General features: G+C 42.2%; 1 protein-coding gene across 1 annotated transcript in view; it reads right to left on the bottom strand.

Annotated features, from left to right (window-relative positions):
- Positions 1-15693, bottom strand: part of PDE6B (phosphodiesterase 6B) — a 19474-nt gene extending 3781 nt beyond the window's left edge. The window contains 17 exon segments of the mRNA XM_066182514.1: positions 413-513; positions 1071-1091; positions 1093-1159; positions 2158-2267; positions 3278-3385; positions 4899-5045; positions 5603-5668; positions 6239-6382; positions 7380-7529; positions 7728-7775; positions 7920-7986; positions 8954-9018; positions 9096-9170; positions 10239-10379; positions 12664-12753; positions 13088-13240; positions 15283-15693. Coding sequence (XP_066038611.1) covers positions 413-513; positions 1071-1091; positions 1093-1159; positions 2158-2267; positions 3278-3385; positions 4899-5045; positions 5603-5668; positions 6239-6382; positions 7380-7529; positions 7728-7775; positions 7920-7986; positions 8954-9018; positions 9096-9170; positions 10239-10379; positions 12664-12753; positions 13088-13240; positions 15283-15693 — 1964 coding nt within the window.
- Positions 15694-17445: the final 1752 nt, after the last annotated feature.

The raw sequence follows: 17445 nt of genomic DNA on the forward strand, positions 1-17445 counted from the left end.
CTACCTGTTATTTGTGTCAGGCTGCTCTCACAGAGAAGTTAGCATAGTCCTGGTCAGCCCATTTGCCATTTACGCATATTTTCAGAGCTGAATGCTAGGTAAAAAAAAAGCAGACCAAAACAAATCCTGACATTTCTTCCCATAGAGGATAATACAGCCCTGCCTTGTTGGCAATGGAGGGTTAAAAAGTAATGTATATGATTTAATTGAGTAGAAGTTCAAAATTCTTTTGAATTATTTCAGTTCTCCCACCAGATCTGAGGTCAGTATTAAAGGCAGCCTCCCAGAGCCAGTGTCTGTGAAGAGAACTGCTGTGTGGGTGGGGAGATTTCAGGGCAAAGCATCACATTTGGCCTTTGTAAAGTGCCAGCTGCTTTCTGCCTTTCACACACGGTGTATGTGACCAACTTACTTGAAGTAGAGTGCCAGGTCTGTTGCTATAATGGCAATTTCCATCAGGTGAATCACATGCTCATGCTGTCTGCGGTTGAGGTTCTGGTATATATTCAGCGACTGAAAAGCAAAGGAAAGGGCACTGAAAAATCCAAGCTCTATGTTGTTATGAGTTCCTGGCCACCTCCCTTTCTCAAATATGTTCACTTTTTTTTTCTTTCAATAGTTCAGCTTGCTCCTCTCAGGTGCAAGGGGTGTGAGCCCGTTCACTGCATGTAGCGCCATTTCCTCTTTAATTCACTGAACAGGCGAAGGTCATTACACAGTTTCTACACAAAACTCCATCCCCTGACTCCAGTGCAAGTTTGCCTGAAATTAAAAGTTTGTTGTGGGAATGTGTCAGTCTTGGCCCTGTCAGAGTGGCTACAGGAGAACAACACTGTATTTAACATATTCCTACGGGGAAAATAAAGTGGCTTCTGAAGAAACCAAGACATGCATTTAGGCAGCCTATATGCTTTGGTCCTGGGTGAGCATGGAGTCCTTTGGAAATGAGGCAGCTGCAGTTTCTTGGCATCCAAACCAGAGAAAGGTCTTGTGCTGACAACTCTGTTGTTAATAAAAAACATCCCTATAAGAAAATTATTCATGCCCTTATACTACAGTTCATTACCAACCTCCTCAGAGAGCAGGAATTTTTCCGAATTCCAAGTGATGTCTTTCTAAAATAGAGGATCCATGAAGTTTAGCTAAAGGATTTTGAGATCTGTTTGTATAAAGGAAAAATTGAAGATATTAGTGCAGCACTTAAAAATGAAAATAAGTTTCTAATTTTGTATTTAATTTCTGTCACACACATAAGTTCGATTCTTTTTAAAAGGCTTATGAGTAGAACTTTTTAACACGGAATGACTTAAGTCTAATAAAAGACTCTTGTAACATTGGTTATAACTCTTTGGACACTGTATAAAACAGTCTTCCAACTACGAATTTCACTCCAAATATTGTTTATGACTGCAGTGTAATTACTCAGCTTAGTATGTTTGTTTAATTCCTGAATAATTACATGTTGATATCTGGTAATAGGAACAGAAAAACCTGCAATCCTTGGACATCTTCTGAAAAGCAGTGCCCTCTTGTATCAAAACCACAAACCAACTTCACTTAACATTTTTCCAAACTTCTGGGAAATATAAGACAATATAGCCAGCAAGCATTGCAGAAGAGCTGTGATCTGACTACTTTAAGTGAGCAATAGAGCCTTGACTAGGTAATGAAATTATGCAATTGTTTATCTGCAGCTAATGACTACCTACTGAGAGCAACATTCTCATAGGTGCTTTTTTTTCTGTAGGTAGTGAGGACAATGCCAAGAATGGTTCTTTCTGCATAGATATAGCAAAAATTGGTCATCTTAGGTCCAGTATGCTTCTGTTGACATCCTAAGTCTCCCGTAATGCTCAGGATATTGAGTGCCTGCTCTGCACCTGTTCCCAGCTGTAATGGTAATGTAGAGTTCTGCTTTAACCAAGAGAGGTTTACTAGGAGATAAAGAAAGCCTCAGAGAGCACTGCAAATTTTCCCCACTGGCCAAGCCATAATCCCAAACACTGCAACAAGCTGAAAAGCAAGATAACTTGTAAAAGAAGGTTGTCACCCTTGTGTATTAAACAGAGCTGGACTGGAGTTTGGTGCAATCACAGCTTGATTCCACTCAAAGCGGGAGCAACAGAAAATGGTTTGAAATGGTAAGAAAATTCTTACTTCATTTGGTAGAGGTTGTTGGTTCCCCTGTGGTCAATATCGTGGCACAGAGCAGCAGTTACCATTGCAAGGGCTTCGAGGTCAGTGTAGTAGCGCTTCAGTTTGCCAGTCTGGAGGGAAGAGAATTTATATGCCATGTGTACATAACATCTCTGACAGGACAAGGTACCAAGCAGTGACTGCCCTGTGCTGGGGGTGCCCTGGGACAGTCCAGGAGAACTGAAAATATTTGTGAACTGAAACACAGTACATGTTTGACCTAAGTTAAAACAGTTAATCAGCTGGAAACAAAACATTCCAGACCCAGGCAGGTGCATCTGTAGTGTTTATGTGTTTGATGCACACATGCAGGGTTGGCTACTCACTGCTATAGGAGCTTTGGCCCAAGGATTTACCCAGGCTGTCATAAGCAATCCTCCCAGTCACTGGACGCAAAATACTCTGTGAAAAGGCTCTGCATATTTCTGGGCAATGTGGTTGTCAATCTGAATAACCTGAAGGATTGTCTAGGGGTGGTAGGCATAAGTCTGCTGCCAGATGTGTGGGTAGATGTGTGACAGATATGTGGAACCATCTTCATTGGTTCCTGGCTGGTCAATCCCTGGTGTGGAGCCGCAGTCTGACACCTGCTTTTCTTGTTGAGGTACCTGTTGCCCTGAGGACTTGTGAGAAATTATGTGTGCCATGTTCACACTAGCAACAGACTTACACCTGTGTCTGTTCTGGATGGAAATGGAAAGCATGAGTTTGTGTCCATCCCAGCCAGCTGACTTCAGTCTGGCTCTTACTGTCAGAATCTACTGGAAGTCCTGTAGTCTCTCTCCTCTACTCTGCAGAAGGATTTAATCTGGAATCTATTCAACACCATACACATCTGTATCTATGAGAATTAAAGCCCTCCATTCATGGTCCAATATTGACCAGAGCTTTCTTCATGTGCAATGCAGTGACAGTCACTTCAGGCAAATGGAGACCTCATTTAGCAGGACCTGTGCTAGGAGTGACAAATCTTTTTCTACACCAGGGTTCAAAGGGATCCCTGGGTATTTCTCAGGAGTGACAGAAGACCTGCTGTAAATGAAGCTGTGCCACAGAATTTACTGGAGTGGTTTTTCCTTACCATCAGGAGCGTGAACATGGTCTGTGCAACATTGAAGCCATGACGCCAGTTGTGGTAAGTTATCTTCCGGTAGCCTTTGCTGACAGAGTACACAAACCTCACCAGAACCTGCCAGTGGGGAAGAGGATGTTAGTGTGGGTGATGGAGCTGCTGCCTGTTCATCTTGCAATAAGGGTCATGTACAGAAATCATGGATGAGGTTCAAACCAGCTCTACAGAGGTGAGTGCAGAAAGGGAACAGAAACTGTAATACCATCAGGCTACTCTGACAATGGTGATAAAGTAAAGCCTAGTAGAGAGCAAAAGTAGAAACTAAAGCAGTTTTCTAATATCTCTCTCTTTTAAATTTTCATTTTGTAAGAAGAAAAATCACAGTGATGCCTCTGGGGTAAACAAGAACCAACATTGTCTAGAGGAAAAGCAATTTCATCTTACTGTTTGTGAATTTATTGAAATTTCTCTAGGTTGTCACTTATAAGATTTGTCCCTTTGTCTTGTGATTTGTCAATACTGATCTCTCTATCTCTCTCTTCAAGAGATATGGATCCATAGATGTAGAGATGAATGATATTTATATCACCTAAATAATTACAATATAGGGCATTAAATAGAAAACTGTTTTTTCCCCTCTGTAGTCTACTTCTCCATGTGCAGTCCCTCTTGTAGCTATGCAGGTTTTCTCATTGAAGAGCAAATTATTTATGAATGAGTATTCATTTCTTAAAATCTCAACTATTAAGAATCACTGCCTTTCACACCTGTTCCAGGGATTAGTTGTTAAGGAGTAGATATTTTGAATAGTTTTGACACTGACATTCTGCGTGTAAGAAGCAGAGAGGTAATTCCCCTTCACTTCCCTCCCGAATCCCATCCTGCCTTTCCAGGTAGAAAACTCTTCCTGCAGTTACCCCCAGATCCCACTAGATGGAAATCGACTCCACATGGTGCGCAGAGAAATCCCTGCGGGTGCAGCAGAGCTGGTGAAATGCCACTTTCACAATTCACATAGGGGCTTGAATTGTAAAAGTCGTGAGTTCGCAAGTCAGGGCTTATGGGGTCCTTGTTCCCACAGGGTCACACCACTCCTGTCGATAAGTTGGTGCCACTGCACTAAATGAAGGCCCATCCATGTTTACATGGGGATGAAAAACAAAGGGGCTTGCCAGAGTGGGTTTCAGCATATCTTGGCTGAAGGCTGCAGGGTATTTATTCCAGCAACGGAAACATGGCACACAGGTAGGCACTCCCCACGTCGCTCCTGGGAACTGTGTTTTTACACTGCGGCTGTGAGTGGCATTGGATACAGAACGCGTAAGCAACATTTTGCACAGTTCACCACTCACCCATATAGACCTCATGGCAGACCCACACCTGTGGCAGGCAGTGAGGAGCAGAAGAGGTCAACTTTATGCTCCAGTCCCACATGAGAGACAGTTCTCTGCCCTCAGCAGGGTGAGGGGGCTCAGGACACACGAGCCCTTCCCTGCAAGCCCCCGTGAACCCAGTCCTGTGGGTGTTCTGAGAGTTGTGCAGGATGTGCAGGGGACCTCAGTGCTGCTGCAGCACAGGCGAGTCTGCTGTACCTCCAAGACAGGCGATCCCAGCTTTTGCCAGCTCATACCTCCTGTGGGATCTGGAACTTTTTCACCACGCCAAGCTCGTAGTACATCTGAATGCCACACTTCACCAGCTCTAGCTCAGTGCAGTCAAAATCAGAGAACCTGTACTCATAGATTTCGAACTTAGTGGGCCCCGGGAGTTCTTCTTTCTGTAAGAGAGGTGAGCTGGTTTATTGCTGTGCTGCTTAAGTCATTCCTAAGCTTTGCTAAATAAAAATGTATCAGTCTGATGCTGCTTTTCTTCTAGAACATAGAACATAAATAGACTAAAATAAAGCTTTTTATGATAACCCCATTAGTGGAGGAAGAGGGAGGGCAGTTTTGTGCAGGAAATATTATTTTTTTTCCTGTTAAGCATTTGATTTGATATAGTTGGAAGACTCAAAATGGAGACAGACTTACAGCCCTCCTTATTTACTCTGAAAAACAAAATGCATGACAAGCCAAGGTGGCTGATGTGTTTCCAGATGGACTTTGAACCCCTTGAGATAAAGAGGCAGAGAGCAGGGACTCCTCAGGAGCTGCAGAAGGCATTTGCTGACACATACTGATAATCTCAAACTCAGCCAGCAAAGGAGGGCAGGGTATGCTTTGCCTTCACCCTTCACCAGGTAACAGCACGCCAACACTGGGAACTCTTCCCTACATCTATGCAGACAATATTTTCTTGCCAGGGCTGTTCTTTCCAGCACTGTATTGTTCTTACCAGAATGCTTGCCAGCTCCTCTTCGTCACACTCACTTGGCTCCTTCCCCAGCTTTTCTCGTGTCGGCTGCAAAAAGCATGGGTGTGTTAAGGAGACAACTGAACCCCAATGGACTTTGCACTGGGCAGGTTTGGGGAAACCTAGGGCAGCTCTCATGTGCATATTGTGCTTCTTTCCTGGACCTTACTTCAATTACTTGTCTTTGAACACATTTTTCCTGGTAGTGTTCTCCCTCCCCTTGATTTTGTTTTGTGTTTCCCTCACTTGCAACTGTTCCCCTAGAGCCAATGTTGCAGCTGGGTCCTCTAACTTCACATCCTCAGCACTAAGGAGGTTTAGAGGAATAAATCAGTTTCTCCTCCACTCCTGGAGCCCTGCCCTGAGTAGCACCTCCAAGGCTGGCTTTGCTGAGGAAGTTAGAAAGAACATAGTGGCACAGTGTGCCAAGGTGGAGGGCAGACCACAGAACCAAAAGAAAGACTCATTCTGCCCCTGTGCAGTTACTGGGGCCCAGGTGCTGCCGCCATGTCATGGTGGCTGAAAGCATCTCTGGGAAGTGGGAGACCTGTGTCTGTGCCTTAAGTGGTGGGCCAGGCCAGTACACTTGGGTGTGAGCCTCACGTCGCAAGGCATTACCAGAATTTCCTGGATTTCATCCTTGTCACATTTCACGTGGTAGAGCACCATGTCCTGAGCAATGTCCTTACGGTTCTCCAACTTGTTCATCTTGTCATATGTGTCTGTGTTGAGTACAGACCAACCCAGGAACTGTGTCAAGGACTTGGTAAGGGGAAGAGAAGGAAACAGTGAAATAGCTATAACATCTGTTCCTCAAAGACACAGAAATTTAAAATTTCTTTAAATATGTATAATACATTTTTAAAGAAACACAAGCTCAATTTTGGCCAAAGTTCTAGCAATGAGCAACCATGTCTTTGCTCCCAACTGTGACTTGCTCCTCAGCAAAGCAGCTCCCCTGCCTTTGAATCCCCAGGCCTCGAGAGTATCCATGCTGTGGAGGTTGAAGGACCCTCTATCCAGTTCAGGGAACAGAAAACTATTTCTGTATTGCTGAAGGTGTGTCTCCATGCCTGTGGAAAGGTTTCTGTCACAATGGTGGCAGCAGGTCATATCAAAGGAGAGCAAGGTGGTCTCATCACCTTTCACATGTATTTACTCATGTCCTGTGTTTACTTTCAACTTGTTTGATGTCCAGTGGCCAATTCAAACTGATTTTTTTCCCCATGGTCTTTTGTTTGATAAGAAAAGTCTATTTCAGGAAATGTCCTGATTGATAACAGGTGCCAAGAGCTAAATATTTATGTTTTATTGAAACTAGCATAGGAGCATTTCTAAGGAGCAAGGTTTTAACCACAGACACTGTTGGTAGATTTAATAGCTGGTTTCCCTTTTAATCCTAGCTACATAGATAATTTCTGTATAATTTTTCTAGAGACTTGCCCAGCAAGTGAGAGCCAGCTGTCAGGTATGTGAACACAGGTTAGAATGGTTGCTTTGGGACACAGTAGCAGCTCATGGCTAGGTGTACAATCCAAGAATGCTGAAAAAACCCACAAGAACATAGCTGAGTTTCCCATAACAAACTCCCCCAGTAATTCAAACAGTTGCTTTCAAAATTTTCAAGCTGATGTATAGCACCTCTCTAAGCAACAAAGTTACCCACTTGGCTGCAAAACACTTGGGATCCTTTGCAGGTGTGTATGGAACAATAGTGACCTCTTCAAATACATGAATTTCTTCCAGCAAGAAACTATACCTCCATGAGGGTTTCATCCTGTTCGTCAAAGGGTTTCCCATCTTTTCTGTTATAAAATGTGACAACACCAACAATTTCTTCTCTTTTATTCACTATTGGCATGGAGAGAACGTTTTTGATAGTCCATCCTGATTCATCTAGAGGACCTTCCTTGAAGCAACAGCAAGCAGAAAGACATAATGTACATAATATGTTTTCTAAATACATGAATGCTCCAGTTTTACATTCTACAGGCATTTACAGACTACAGGCAAAAGAAGTATTTATATGCCTAATATTGACTCTACGTTATATTTCTGCAAAGAAATAAAGTTGAATCTTTGATAGAATTGGAAGTTTTCACAATACCTGAAAGTTAAACATCTCATCTGCAGCAGCATTCATAATGTTGCAAATCTAGGGGATCACACAGAAGAAAAAGTGTTAGAATATGGGCAACGAGAAGTTTAATTGCCAAAACAAAGGACTGAATTCCTGAGAAAGCAGTACGAGTATTATTCATCTCAGAAAGACTTGAGGAATCCTAGGTTAAGTACTTACAAATCCACTTTCAGCCACATAGGCTGGCAGTCCAGTAACTAGTGCCCAGTGATCCAGGGTAGGATTTCTAACAAAAGAAAAATATATAAGGGAAATTAAAGGTATAAGTTTACTGAAAAAAGATCATGGAGCTGAACCACATTCAGCTGACTGTATAACCCAGGTTTAGACCTGTAACCCCCAGTCCATAAATGATCCTGTTACTTTCAAAGGATCCATGCGCACAGGCAAAAAATTTCCACATAAGTAAATACTTTCCCTTTAAGGATTCTAAACAAAATAAGTTTCAAAATATCAGTTTTCTGAGACTTTTAAAAAAGTTATTCCTGAGAATGAAGGCCATGTTTCAGACCTTCAACGCAGAGAAAAATAAAAGGAGATTCCTGGCTAAGGATGCCAGCCTGAACTTTGAACTCTGCTGTACCCAAGAAATGGGGGCCTTTTTTGCAGCACATCCACTAATGTAAAGCAGTGTTACCAGAACTGGAGGGAACCTCTCTTGTGTCAGATTTGTCTAAGCTGCCCAAGGCTCTTCTGAAAAACTCAGTGGCAAGAAGAGAGGACAGTTCTTAAAAAGAGGGAGTCCCAATGTGTCAGGACAGGAGAGCAGGCCAGAGGTGGCCTTGAGATGGGGTCAGTGATAGAAGGATTGGAGGGAAGCAAGGAAACCTCAGCACAAGGGCATCCTGGATGAGGCTCTGTCACTGACACAGGGAAGGCATGGAGGAGAGTGATGCCTCTGCCTGGCAAGGAGAGCGCAAAACTGCAGGCAATCAAGGCAGCTCACTTCTGCGTCTAAAAAGAATCACTAGTTGCAGTGAATTTTAGAGCCTGACTTCCAAGCCAGGATCCCAATGCCCTAATGGAAATCTTTATCCCGCAGAAATGTGAGTTGAAGCACCAATTTACATTCTGACTCTCGATCCTCTATCAGTCTTTCACATTTCTCCACATGGATGTCTTTAAAATATGGGGAACCTTGTTTTTAGCTACACCCTGTGTCAGTACCTAGAATTCAGGGACTGGGCACTTACGGGATGACTTTAATGTCTTCTTTTCCATGTAATATATAGTCAATGACCTTGTAAAAGACTATTTCCTACAAGTAAAAAAAAGAGAGTGGTGAGGCAATTCATCCAGAGAGGAGAGAGTTAAAGAAATCTTGTTTTCACCTACCCTGCCATCTGGGGTTCGAGGTCCTGAGTAGGGAGGTACTTCTCCCAACAGGACTGGCCACAGGTCAAAAAATTCCTGGTTTTAAAATTAAAAAAGTATTTTTAGAGTAGAAAAGTGCATTCTGTCTCAAGCCTTAAAATAACCATTGTTCTACCATGCTTGTTTTGATGTTGTGTAAACAAGGCATGAAATAATAAAACTAATTCAATACTAGACAGCAGAATGATACCCAAATATCCAAATCTGGAAGAGTCAAATGCATTTATATGGCTGCATATTACCACGTAGTGCCTACACACTGAGTGCTGATTCATTTAGTGAACAGTGAGCACTGGCTGTGAGCACTGTGAGCCAGTGAGCACTGGTATTTGGAGCAAACAGCTATGACAATGTTTTTGTGTTCTTCATTTTCCAAAGCTTGACTATTGCCTGACCTACTACTTGCTAGATTGAAGAAGTGAAGATCTTCTGCTTTTTTTTTTTCTTATGCTACATTATAATTTTGATCAAAGTGTCTTTAACTTACACTAATGATCCTTCAATACACCTCTTCACAAGACATATGCTACAAGAGCTCTGTCAACAAGGCAGTCAGGCTGACCATGGGACAATAAGGGCTCCACTGGCAAGGATGCTGTGTAACCGCCACATAAAGTTTGCCAAAGGTGCAAACCATCAGACCAAATCAGAGGTAACTTAGATCCTGTCAGCTTGTTTTCATGAAGCCAAATCTCATCTAAGAACCTGGATATCATGAGCATGAATGAGTCCTTGAGGAAGGTGGCCGGTTTGCTGATGGTTCCAGGTGTCTCACTATACTTTGGGTACCCACAGACTTGGTGAGGTTTTGTTTGTGTTGCAGACTTTGACCAGGATTGCCAAAGACAGACTCATCTTTCCCTCCTCTGTCTTCCCAGCCTCCAACAGTCCCATTCCAGTGATAAGCTCTTCCCCTTTCCTTTCCCATTAACCCATTATCTTAATCTTTGCACAGTAAAAAAAGCCACTATTCCAACCAAAGTAGGAATAGTGGCTCAAAGTTAGCTGGCACTTTTACTCCCTCAGTAAATCTTATCTGCATGCATCACCCCTCAGTGGATAACAGCAATCAAAAAGATTCACAGCAGGCATGTGAACACCCACCTTCTGCTTTGTCATGTCCAGAAGACCGACCGAGTACCGGTCACAGTTCAGGTATGCCCTCACTGTGTAAAAAGCCTTGTGGAACTGCCGCTCAATGTCCGTCAGCTCCTCGAAAACCTTATTAGCTGACCACAACAGCACCTGCAGCATAAAATCAAAATATAAGTGCAGCCTCTCTTGGAGAGATTTGGGTTTCCTAAATGTTGGGTTACAGCTCCTGAAAAGTGCAGGAAACCTCTTGTTCACACTGGAATTACTAGGGAGAAAGAGTCAGGTCATCCTAGTGTTATGTAGGTGTCAAATGTTACCAATATAGAAAAAAAAAATAGTGTCAGGCAAAGAGCTGTCCCCACTTAAATTTATATCCATTAGTAAAATGTTGCATCCAAAACCAGTTAACATCAAAAGCATTGCAAATTCCAGAGGTTGGTGTTTGAAACTTTCCTCAAAGTGTTTGAGCAGCTGTTTTGTATGTGCATGAGCCTATGATCCCTTTCCCAATCTTCTGGTACATTCTACAGATGTATCTTCAAGAAAGCTGTTGCTATTAGGCTCTTCCATTTGTGAAAGCAGTGGTTACACAAATACTGCTCTGAAATGGGTACACAAATACTGCTCTGCATCTACACTCTTGCTTAGCTTAGTTAATGCATGTGTCCCTGTATCTAAGGTGTGTGTCTGACTTTCTGAACTCAAGAGATATGAGGAGCCATGCTTCTGAAGCACCGAGAGCTGCAGCCTGAAGCAGACCGGACCGCTGCTTTCCACAACCAGAAAAAGTGTGTCTCACCTCTTCACTGGGCTCTAGTAGATGTTTTTGAGAAATTCTGAGCTGGACTGGTCTCTGTTTCTAATCCATAAACTGGGACAACTCTGCCACTTTTATGAAGTCTGACTCATTCAGTGTCAGCATCCCTCAAATAGGATAGTGGAGCTGTCATGCAAACCATTAGATGAAAATGAGCAGCAGTTTAGCTTTTTTTGGCACTTTACAGTGTGCAATAAGTGCTGAAAGCCACAAGCCCAGTGAGAAGGACTGGGAGAAATTGTTGAAAAATATCTAAGTCAAGGAATGATATAAAAAAGAGGGTAAAAATGTATATATGGTCTTCTAATAAGACTTTTACACAGTATCTGAGTACAAGCAGACTGCCCTGTTATTGCACAAGGCAATTTACCCACAGTATAACCCAGTCTTTGCTGTTGGGATTTGCAATATTAAAATCCTAGACCACTTTTGAGAATGTAATTTGCTCACTCTGTACTTCAGTACTTTAAATTGTAACACAATGAACTATAGTAATTTTCACACAGCCCTTAAGACATATATTAGTCAGAGGTTTGATGACTGAGCTATTGGCAGAACTAGAGCAGCGTGTCCTGCATCTTGTTTCTGCTTTTCTACTTTTGTGTGGGATCTGCTTAGACAGCAGTAATATATGAACAAAGGACTCCTGGGTTCAGTCCCAGACCAGAAGCATTAGGCCTTCCACCTTATGGGTCTCCACCTTGTCTTCTAGCCCTTTTCTTACCCTGACTACCTTTACTGCTAAGCTCTCAACAGGAATAAACCTTTACTGGTTCTACTTTAGTTAACTATTCATCATTGCTGGTGTCTGTATCACTGGACCATCATTCACGTTTTTGATAAATGAAAAAAATAGGCTAAGCATAATAAACGAATTAGGAAATATAAGTGCTATCCCAAAACTTCCAAATAAACATTCATTCTGTATCTGTTTAGCTAGGATAGGCATTTATTCTCCATGGCAATTCCATTGGAGAATGGAGCATGGCTGCCATGAAGCCATGGTAGATGCAATTCCATGTCCTCCTGAGTGACAACTATTGCCTGCTGCAGAAAGTGATTGCAAGGATTCACATCCATTCCAATAAATCTGACAGTCCTACTGTAACCTGACTAATGGAAAAGAATGGTGCCTGAATTTCAATCCAGAATATCCTAAACCCCTACTATATTTTCCTTTCTACTGATGGAGACCTACACAACGTGCATATGACAACAATTTTACTGGCTCTAAGAGGAAATTCAATAGCACTTTTTAATGAGCAGATAAGGGAAAAATACTACATTCTTAAGTGTTTCAGAAAATCTCTTGGTGTTGCTGTCTGAAATCATGAAATGATCCAAGAGTGCTTCACAGCCTCAAGTCAACAAACATCTAGAGGTCAGTCCTGCTGAAACTGCTGTCACTGCATCAGGTCCTGCAGTTTTCCCCACAGCAGAGGAAAGAGAGAGTAATGAAAGACTCTGGGAAAGAAGCAGTATCTGAAAGCAGTTGAGGGCATCTCTTTCTTTCTGCTCTTCAGGAACAAATCTCTGGAGAAGATCAGATTCACCCTTTAAATCAGAAGAATGTATTAATTTGATTTTGAGATAGCCAGTCTGCATTTTCACTCTTACCTGGCCTCTTCGAGTCTCACAGTTGTGAAGATAACTCAAGTGATAAATTTTCAAGTTCAAGGATGCAAAATTGAGATACTTCAGAAAAAGCTGAAAAGGCAAATTGAGAGATTCAATCGAATGCAGTAGCAATTTCATGTGTACTGTATTTCACAACACTGCTTTAAAAGAATCAAGGCAATTTCCCAGGCTAAAGGCTTTGCTTTCCACTGCCATGACACAAGTCTTTTCCCACTGTATCTTCCCTGAAAGACCTGAGATAAGCATCCTCGTTATAAGCCTCTTCTATGAGAGCGTGAGTGCTCTTTAGGGAAACTCACACTGGTGGAGTTTCACTAAAGCAAGCATCACTAGCGTAAAAGGATCTCTGTTACATGATAAAAATAATAGCCCTATGAGAGGAATTCAGCTACTGACCACTTACTGTTTCATCAGAGCTGGTGAAGTGTGGGCCATTCAGCTTATTTATAGCCACAATGACAGCAACCAAATCTTTGCCATTCAAGATGGGTGTCGCAAGGATGTTTTTTGTAGTGTAGTCCGTGAGCTCATCAACAAATGGGCTGAACTGGGCACACTGTTTAATAGAGAATTTACAAATAAGCATTTTTCACAACATGTCTTGAAACCAAGTCAAAGCACAGCCCCTTAAAGTAAGCTGCCTAAAGAAAGCTTTGGTTAAAAAAATTACTGAGGAAAAGAAATGAGCAGAAAACTGGACCACGTATGGATGATAAAGCTAATATCAAGAGCAGAAGGTGTGGCTTTTGACTGCAACACATGTGGTTTTAACTTCCTGTGAAGATCTTGCCAGTCACAAGTTTTAACATGTCAAACTCTCTCAGAACAAGGGGGCTCTTCACTGGTTATTCTCAGATCAATGACATTCTTCACGGTACCTCCTCCATCCTTTCCTCTGACTTCCTGTTAGCACTCCAGAGTGGGTAGAAACAGGTAGCACTGCATAACCACAGGGTATAAACCAATGAAGCCACTGGTAAGTGCACTCACCCTAATTTTTCTTCTGCTTTTACCATGAAGCCTGTTGTCAGCTTGCAGCATCTACCCCTAGTTTCCCTTGAAATGTGGAGAAAGGATAATCCAGGGAAATCAGAATGGCCAATTACTTCACCTGCACAGGGCCATATTGATACCATCATCACCGGCCGCAGGGGAGTGCAGGGATGGTCTTGCTGACCAAAGATATTCTCCCTGCTCAGGTGAATAAATTGTTATCTATAAGCCATTCTATTTGGGTTAGAAAAAGCCACATAACTCTGATCACATTCAGAAGGTTGCAGCAGAAGGAATGATCACTCCCTAATGAAGCTTCTTCCCATACCTTCCCCACTGTTGGCCTTTTCTGCCAAATGGGGTAGACCAAGCATTTAGTCCCTGGGTCTTCCTCAAAGGAATTGTATTATGGCAATGTCTAAAAGCACTAGAGTTACTGTGCAGCACTTAACTCACAGATCTGAAATCCTCTCCTGTATTCAGAAACACACCAGAAGCAAAAAAAACTTTAAAATTCAAGTCACATTCTGATGCTTCCCCCAACACCAAGAATACCCCCAGAAAAAAAAAAAAAAAAAAAAAAAAAAAAAAAAAAAAACCCAAACAAAAACACAACACAAAACAAACAAAAAACTCCACCAAAAACCAAAACCAAAACCAACCAAACAAAAAACACACACAAAAAACCCAACAACAACAACAAAAACCAAAAAAACCACCTCAGGTGGCAGAACCAAAACAATGTCTCAGTTTGTTCTGTGGAAGACAAGGAAGGTTTTGCTGAAGGAATACACCTGCACTGAGCAACAAATGAATGAATAAACAGATGGTGTCTTTGTAACTGGCAAACAATAGATAGAGTAATCCCAAATGCCATATTTGGGTCACATGGATTTTAGTTTTAGACCTATGATTAGAACAAGTAGATTGTTATTCCTGCCATCCAGGTTTACATGACTGAACAAGAAGTATGGAGAGTAAATACTGTAATGAAGGCATAAACATAAAACATTAAAATTCCTCTGATCCCTCCTGATATTTCAGTTGCAATTTTTGCTGAAAGAGGTTTTTTTAGTCTAAGGTTGTCTCTTGCTGCTTCTGATGAAGATCTCCCATACACAGTTAACATACCTGCTCTGTTTGATAATAATGCCTCTAAATACCCTTAGCTAACCCTTCATCACAGCAAACATTTTCAAAGGTCTTTTGTGGTGGAAAACCCTCTTTGGACTCACTATAAAGAATTTCTATGTCTTTGTCACTTACTCATAGACTATGAAATTCTGTGGAAAATTCCACGTGCTTTCAGTGTGGATATGACTACTTCACTCTGCTGGACTAGATGTGATTTTTTCTTTTTTTTTTAAGTTTGACTGGCAAGGTGTAGCCATGAACCTGCTGTAATCAATGTGCTTAGTTTCACCTCACCCCATAAATGAAATTGGAAGGAACTTTCAGACTTGCTACTTGTTCCCAGTACACAGCTAGTGTACTTGTTCCCAGTACACACCACAAGAGTTTTGATCAAGCCCTGTGGTGTGCTGCTGCCTCTTGACCCCTGTAAGCCTCTCTTCTACCCAGAAAATAAATAAATGGCAGACATACCTCACGGACATCCTTGATGTTCATGGTTTTCTTGGTCTGAGCAACATGGCCCACAATGCCTATGTCCAGTGGATACACAATCTCGCAGTCTGGAGAGACCAGACATTCCTCCAGAGTACTTCCCTCTTGGATGTTGAAAAGCCTTGTTGCCAGTTCAGGAGTGCCATTTCTCTGTCTATACATGAAGAGACTACAGCGGTCAGCATGAATAAGGGACCTGATTCTTCTCAAGGTCTTGAAAACAACTTTCTCCATATTGATGCTTTCTTGCATGTCTTGGATCAACTCAAACAGTATTTCACTCTCATTGTTATCCTGGGACTCTGTTTTTAGTTTCTTCTCAAAATACTGCTTGGCAAAAGCAGGGTTGCCATCAAGAAACTTCTCCACGTCGTCTTCACTAATGCTCATTGTAAATGCTCTGGATCTTGTGGGTAAGTAGTAGTCCAAAGGTATGCAAGCAGCACTCTAATTTCCCCTGTGTCTCTTAAATTTTTGTAATAGAAGATGCTGCTTCTGGATTAATCAAGTTTGAGGTATCCCTGCAAAGAGAGCTTGTCATCAGGAAGATGTATTCCTTTATAATGCTGAAGGTGAGTCTGTGGGAGGACAGATCTTCTCAACCAAAGAGATTAGATGACCTCTACAAGAGCTTTGGTTCAACTTTACTCTTCTTAATCTAACTGCAAACAAAAACTGAGTGCTCACAATGTCTGAAAACACTCTCCTTTCTCTTGATAAACAGAACACTAACTGAAACAATTCTACTGAGGGAGTAGCAACAGTGCATCTTCTAACATTGAAATAAGCCCTTTAAAGTCTAATTAAATATATACTGCTTGGGCCTAATCCTTGGCTAACAAGGTGACCATCTTATTATTTCTGCTCTCCCAGCTCCCAGCAGTAGTAGGAAGTGTATTCTGCACAAAAGAACACAGTGGCCAAAACAAAAATGGCGAGGTAACACTGCTCTTTTAGGACTCTCTCTACTATTGCATGGCTCTATAGCAGCTCCTGTAAGGGCTGTTCTCTAAGGGAAGCACCAATCCTCAGTGCTTTAGTTCAGGGTTAGAACTGTATTGGCAAGGTCTGTGGTCTCTGTTTCTTGCTAATAAGAGCCATGACAGGAAAACATGAATCTTAGTGGTATCTGTATAGGAAGGAATCTGGAGAGCTTCTGTTTGGGATTGCTGAATTGAAGCACTCTGAGGAAACATGGGACGCCCTGCAGACAAAATCAAAAACACACACCAAACAAAACCCAAGCCAAGTGGGAAAATAGAAACACTCCCCGCACCACTACCAGTGGAGAAAGGGGGAGAATTATGGCTGTGAGGAACAGGAGTTTTTTTCCCATCAATGAAGTCACAACACTGCAAACAGCAGGTGTGGGTCAGTGTGATGCTGGGAGGCAAAGTGCTGCAGAGGTTGTTACACTTCAGAAGAATTAGACAGTGCACAGAAGATTTCACTCCTGGAGAACAAGGGTGAATCCCATCTACTACATTGCTGGAAAATAAGCAAAGCTCACCTACTCAAGGAGTAAGGGTCTAAGGGTCCAGGTTGCCTGTGTCCATGAGTATTGTCACTCCTGCCAGGAGTGGTTCAATCCAGCCCAAATGTGGATGCCTGGGAGGAAGTGGTTTCTTGTGGTTATTCTTAGTCAGGATACTAAAATAACATTATTGCTCTAGGAGACTTGGGGGAGGTGATGTGTGCCACACTGCCTTCCACAATGATATTCTAGCAGAGCAGTAAGGATCTACACAGGTCTGGCATGGTGGGGGGTTGCTCCAGGCCTCCAGAATGGGGTGCATGAAGCCTTTCGGCGAGCAACAGGCAGGACTGTCACAAGCACAGGGCTTGGTGGCAAACAGGGAATTTTAGTAGGAACAGCAGCACTTCAGGTTGCAGGCTGTTCAGCAAGGTTTCACATGTTGCAGAAGTTTTCTGGGTACGAAGGGTGTCAGAAAAAGCAAGAAGCATTTTTCTTTGATTTTGACTGGAGGCAAGAGCAAGAACTAGCTGAGAAATGAGGGTGGAAGACAGTTCAGGTGAGTGAGACCATGAAACGAAATTTTCAAACAGGAAAAAACAGGCTGTTTTGTAAATTATGTGTTCCTGTTAACTTAAACAAGAGAAAAATGAGCAGAAAATGTGTGT

Source organism: Chamaea fasciata, unplaced genomic scaffold, assembly GCF_029207755.1.
Source record: "Chamaea fasciata isolate MVZ Bird 193981 ecotype frontalis unplaced genomic scaffold, bChaFas1.0.hap1 SCAF_4, whole genome shotgun sequence".
Lineage (NCBI taxonomy): Eukaryota > Metazoa > Chordata > Aves > Passeriformes > Sylviidae > Chamaea > Chamaea fasciata.